The sequence below is a fragment of the Pinus tabuliformis genome, chromosome 8 (assembly GCF_031772625.1).
Source record: "Pinus tabuliformis cultivar Carrire ecotype Pingquan chromosome 8, CPIR1, whole genome shotgun sequence".
In the NCBI taxonomy this organism is placed as follows: domain Eukaryota; kingdom Viridiplantae; phylum Streptophyta; class Pinopsida; order Pinales; family Pinaceae; genus Pinus; species Pinus tabuliformis.
In genome coordinates, this window is record NC_142294.1 from 1,523,089,609 (window position 1) to 1,523,093,900 (window position 4,292).

Below are 4,292 nucleotides of genomic sequence, written 5' to 3' on the forward strand. Positions count from 1 at the left end.
AATTAACTTAGAAAATAACTACAATTAATTTAAAAAATTCTATACAAGTTAATGAATCCATGTAATAATCTTTAATAATTAAATTAAAATTCTAAAAAAACCTATACTATTCTTCGATAAACATGCTTATAAAAATCATTATTAACATCCTTATTCGGGTAGAAGAATGGTACCCGGAGCCTCAGCGTGTCCACATAAAGTAGTGACATAAGTCGCAGACAGCGGGGAGTTGATGGCGCGGGGGAGGTTAAAGCATCAATGATGGATTGTGAAAAGTTTTCCCGATCGAGTGAGATGAACGGTTTAGACCAAACCGTTGGTCCTCCAACAAATCTGAATAGGCGGCATAACAAGTCAAATGCAAACATAGTTTTGCCGTGTCCCATGCCTTCCAAAGCCAATGGGGACGACTCTCTTAAATGACAACATACGGCTGCGACTTTTCTCTAACTCCGCTTTAAAATATTACAGGAACCTTATCTCATCGAATTAAAAAAGAAATGGAGAAGAGCGTTGAGCTTGTGTCCTGCCTTGCGATGGCGCTGAAGCCGAAAACATTAATCAATTGTATGTTGCTTATGGTCAGTGTATGGACGCGTCTGCCCCTCTTAGCGGCTGAGGATTTAGGGTCTCAGGATTTTAATTATTCCCATTGGGGTGATTGCTCGACCAACCAATATAGAAACGGTAGCGATTTCCAGCATAATCTAAACCAGGTTTTTAAATCATTGGTTGACAAGGTTTCAACGAGCGGATTCAACAATACTGTTGTTTATGGGCTTGCCCAATGCAGCGGGAATATAAATGCCTCGGACTGCAAACAGTGCGAAACGGAGGCGGCAGCATTGGTTGTTGAGATATGTCCAAGCAACACCTCTGGATTTGTTTGGCTAAACGACTGCTTCTTACGTTACGACAATCATAGCTTTTACAATGATTATAATAAGAGCGAGGCTACGAATGTTGTTTGCAACCTCGAGAAAAGCTATGCTCCAGCGCAGTTTGGAAATATTACTGAGCAAGTGCTCTCAAATACCATCGAAAAAGCTGTGCAGAGTCCTGAACTTTTTGCTAAAATTAAAGTTGACACCGTCTATTCGGATTCAAGGGAAATGTACAGCTTAGCCCAGTGTTGGAGAGATCTGTCCCCAGCAAATTGCCGCTCCTGCTTATCTGAAGGTCGGTCAAAGATATCCGGTGCCGGTAGATTGAATAATATTAATGGCACGGCGTGCGCAACGGGAGCTAATGGAGCACGCTACAGAAGTCGTCACTGCGGTTTGCGTTACGAGATTTACACTTTTTTCAATACTTTCAACATTTCGCCGCCGCCGCCGACGCTAGGGGAGCGTCCTCCGAGATCCGGTATGTTATGATCAGAAGGGGAATTGTGGTTTTGTTCATTTCCTAACACAAAAGATTTCGCAATTTACTAAAATATTTCATTTTGGTGCACTACTTCTTTCACCATAGCTTACAACGATTAGGAACATACTGGTTTTAAAGAGATTAATTCATTCGGTGCAAGAAACATACCTAGTTTAAGAAGGCTTTCTGTGCAAATTTGTAGGAGGGAAAAGATCTAAGGTGCTTCCGATAGCTCTAGGCGTGGTAGGCGCTACGGCTGGATTAATTGCATGCATAGGCCTTTTCATGTGGATTCGACGGAAAGGTTGGAAACGGATTCCCATAACCAGAGGTCCCTAATTTTATTTTATTTTTCTCAAAAAGAAAAACCCGTCTTACTTTAACCAGAGGTCCCGAAATTGTGCCCCTTATTAGAAGGTATCTTATCAATTGCTTAGCTATTGATGTACCTCAACATAATTAGACGTCATGTAATTGTTTTGGCAGGTGAGGAAAGAGAAATCAGCTTATCGCTTCCTGAGCTGAATCCGGGACTCATTTTTAAGTACCATATTCTGAGAGAGGCTACTTCCAATTTTAGCGCAGAGAACAAACTTGGCGAGGGAGGTTTTGGGTCCGTCTATAAAGTGAGTGTTACACCATTCTTTCAATTGAATTAGTGATTTATATCCCAGAACAACGACTCAAGTAATTAAAAGCTGATTTAAATTTTAATGTAAGCGTTAAATAATTGTTCTCATTTCATTTGAGATAGAGTTATAGCCAGCAACAGCTTCAAGTCATAATGGAGAATATAAAGAATTTAAGCCTGATTGATGTACAGGGCATTCTACCTGATGGCCAAGAGGTTGCAGTTAAACGGCTGAAAAAAGGATCAAGGCAAGGAGACGCTGAATTCTTGAATGAAGCAAATGTCATCAGTCGTGTTCAACACAGAAATCTAGTGAAATTGCTTGGTTGCTGTGTTGAAAGCTCAGAAAGGCTCCTGGTTTACGAATACCTCGAGAACAGTAGTCTCGACAGAATTATATTCGGTTGCTTCTAGCGCTTTAACTGCTTAATGGCCGCATGGATCTTTGATTTGTTCCAGTTTATATATTTAGCTTCTTAACGTTTTTACTTCCCGATTTGCATTGATTGCAGATACAACAAAAAGACATTCACTTAAATGGAGAGAGCGATATGAAATCATAGTTGGAACTGCGCGTGGGCTGGCCTATCTTCACGAGCAGTCTGAAAATCGGATCATCCACAGAGATATTAAAGCCAGCAATATTTTACTGGATAATAAACACAGACCGAAAATAACAGACTTTGGCTTGGCCAAACTCTTTGCAGAAGATCAGAGCCATGTTAGCACTAGAGTTGCCGGAACTTTGTAAGAATTATCTCTCCAGTTTAATCTTTTGAAGCCCTCATTGATTTGATTGTTTGCTCAATCTTTTGATGTCCTCATTGATTTAATAAAAGATTATAGAATATGAGCCAACTACAACTCATTTATCTGAATGGTTCATATCTTTTGAAATGACATTATGCAGAGGCTACATGGCGCCTGAGTACGCCTTACGCGGGCAGCTGACAGAGAAAGCAGATGTATTCAGCTTTGGAGTTGCTCTACTTGAGATTGTGAGCGGAAGAAAGAATCACAGTTTGGCTGAAGGCGCAGAGTTCCTTATCGAAGCGGTATGGCTCATATGGATTTCATCATATCTTTCAAGTGCAAATATTCTAAAATATCCATATATAGCGTTGTGATGCCTTGCTAACAAAAGTCTTATGTTGTGTTTGTTGTATTGGGCAACCAGACATGGAGACTCTATCAAGCAGAAAGAGCTTTAGAAATTATGGAATCCACATTGGAGGGCACTTATTCGCAGGAGGAAGGGTTTAGAGTGATTAAAATTGGTCTGCTGTGCGTGCAAGCAGCTTCAGTGTTGCGGCCTTCAATGTCCCAGGTAGTATCGATGCTGACAAATGAGCGAGAGAATCTTCCATCGCCCACAACGCCTGCTTTCGTAGATCTAGATGGTGTTTTTGTTGACGCTGACAAAACATCAAGCAGTGCAGCAACTTCTTCCACGCCACCTTCCCAAGTCCATTCTGCAGCTGCTGATCCTTCATCGGGCGCTCTGGAGCCGAGATGATTAGATGTCATCACACCACTCAAGCCATAATGTACCTCTAGCAATTACACAATAAGGCGCGTCAAACGGTGTATTTAAACACTTTGGGGTCCAAAATCTTGATCCAGCAGTGATACTAAATTCAAAGATCAAAGACAAAGCAGTGTGCAGATCAGAGATAAAGCAGTGTGCAGATCAGAGATAAAGCAGTGTGCTACTAGTAGATTTTCAGTTTAAATTTAAATAAAGTAGTTGATGTTTTTAGATGCGCTGAAATTCCCTGTACTGTAAATGCCCTTTTCCAAGATTACTCATGTAAATGCCCTTAACTCTTCTTCATGGTTGCTCTTGATCAATTAAAATTGAACCGTGTTATTTTTTCGATATGTTTTTTCCTCCCTAAACTTCATCAATTAAAATTAAAATTGTAATGGGTCAGTGCATGGTTTTATAACTTCAATTTATATATCTTTTTTTTAAAGCATATCAACCATTTTCAAGTTTGTTAAATCATGGAAGAGTAAAAATAAACCTTCCAGGACGAGATTGCCACACAAGACAGAGAAGCACAAAACTGGGAAGTTAACATTCTGAAATGAGTAAGTCCAACGCATCAAAACACGGCCAAGTAACAGCTAATTATTTTGTTCTTTTCCGATTGCTCATCGGAGTCAACCAGATTTCGCGCGAGTAACAAGAGAAGGGGCAGTGTGCGAAAACAAAGGAATGTAAAAGTACCTCCCTGATGCACCTTGGCAGTTTACCCCGTCTAAATTTCTTGGTGGATGGGACTCGGTC

General features: G+C 40.5%; 1 protein-coding gene across 1 annotated transcript; it reads left to right on the forward strand.

Moving 5' to 3' along the window:
* Positions 1 to 499: 499 nt before the first annotated feature.
* LOC149241707 (cysteine-rich receptor-like protein kinase 2) lies at positions 500 to 3,841 on the forward strand. Its single transcript, XM_089367577.1, has 7 exons — positions 500 to 1,365; positions 1,571 to 1,672; positions 1,855 to 1,994; positions 2,192 to 2,402; positions 2,512 to 2,746; positions 2,910 to 3,054; positions 3,177 to 3,841. The coding sequence occupies exons 1-7, from the start codon at positions 501 to 503 to the stop codon at positions 3,513 to 3,515; spliced, it is 2,037 nt and encodes a 678-aa protein (XP_089223703.1). The 5' UTR covers position 500; the 3' UTR covers positions 3,516 to 3,841.
* The last annotated feature ends 451 nt before the right edge of the window (positions 3,842 to 4,292 follow it).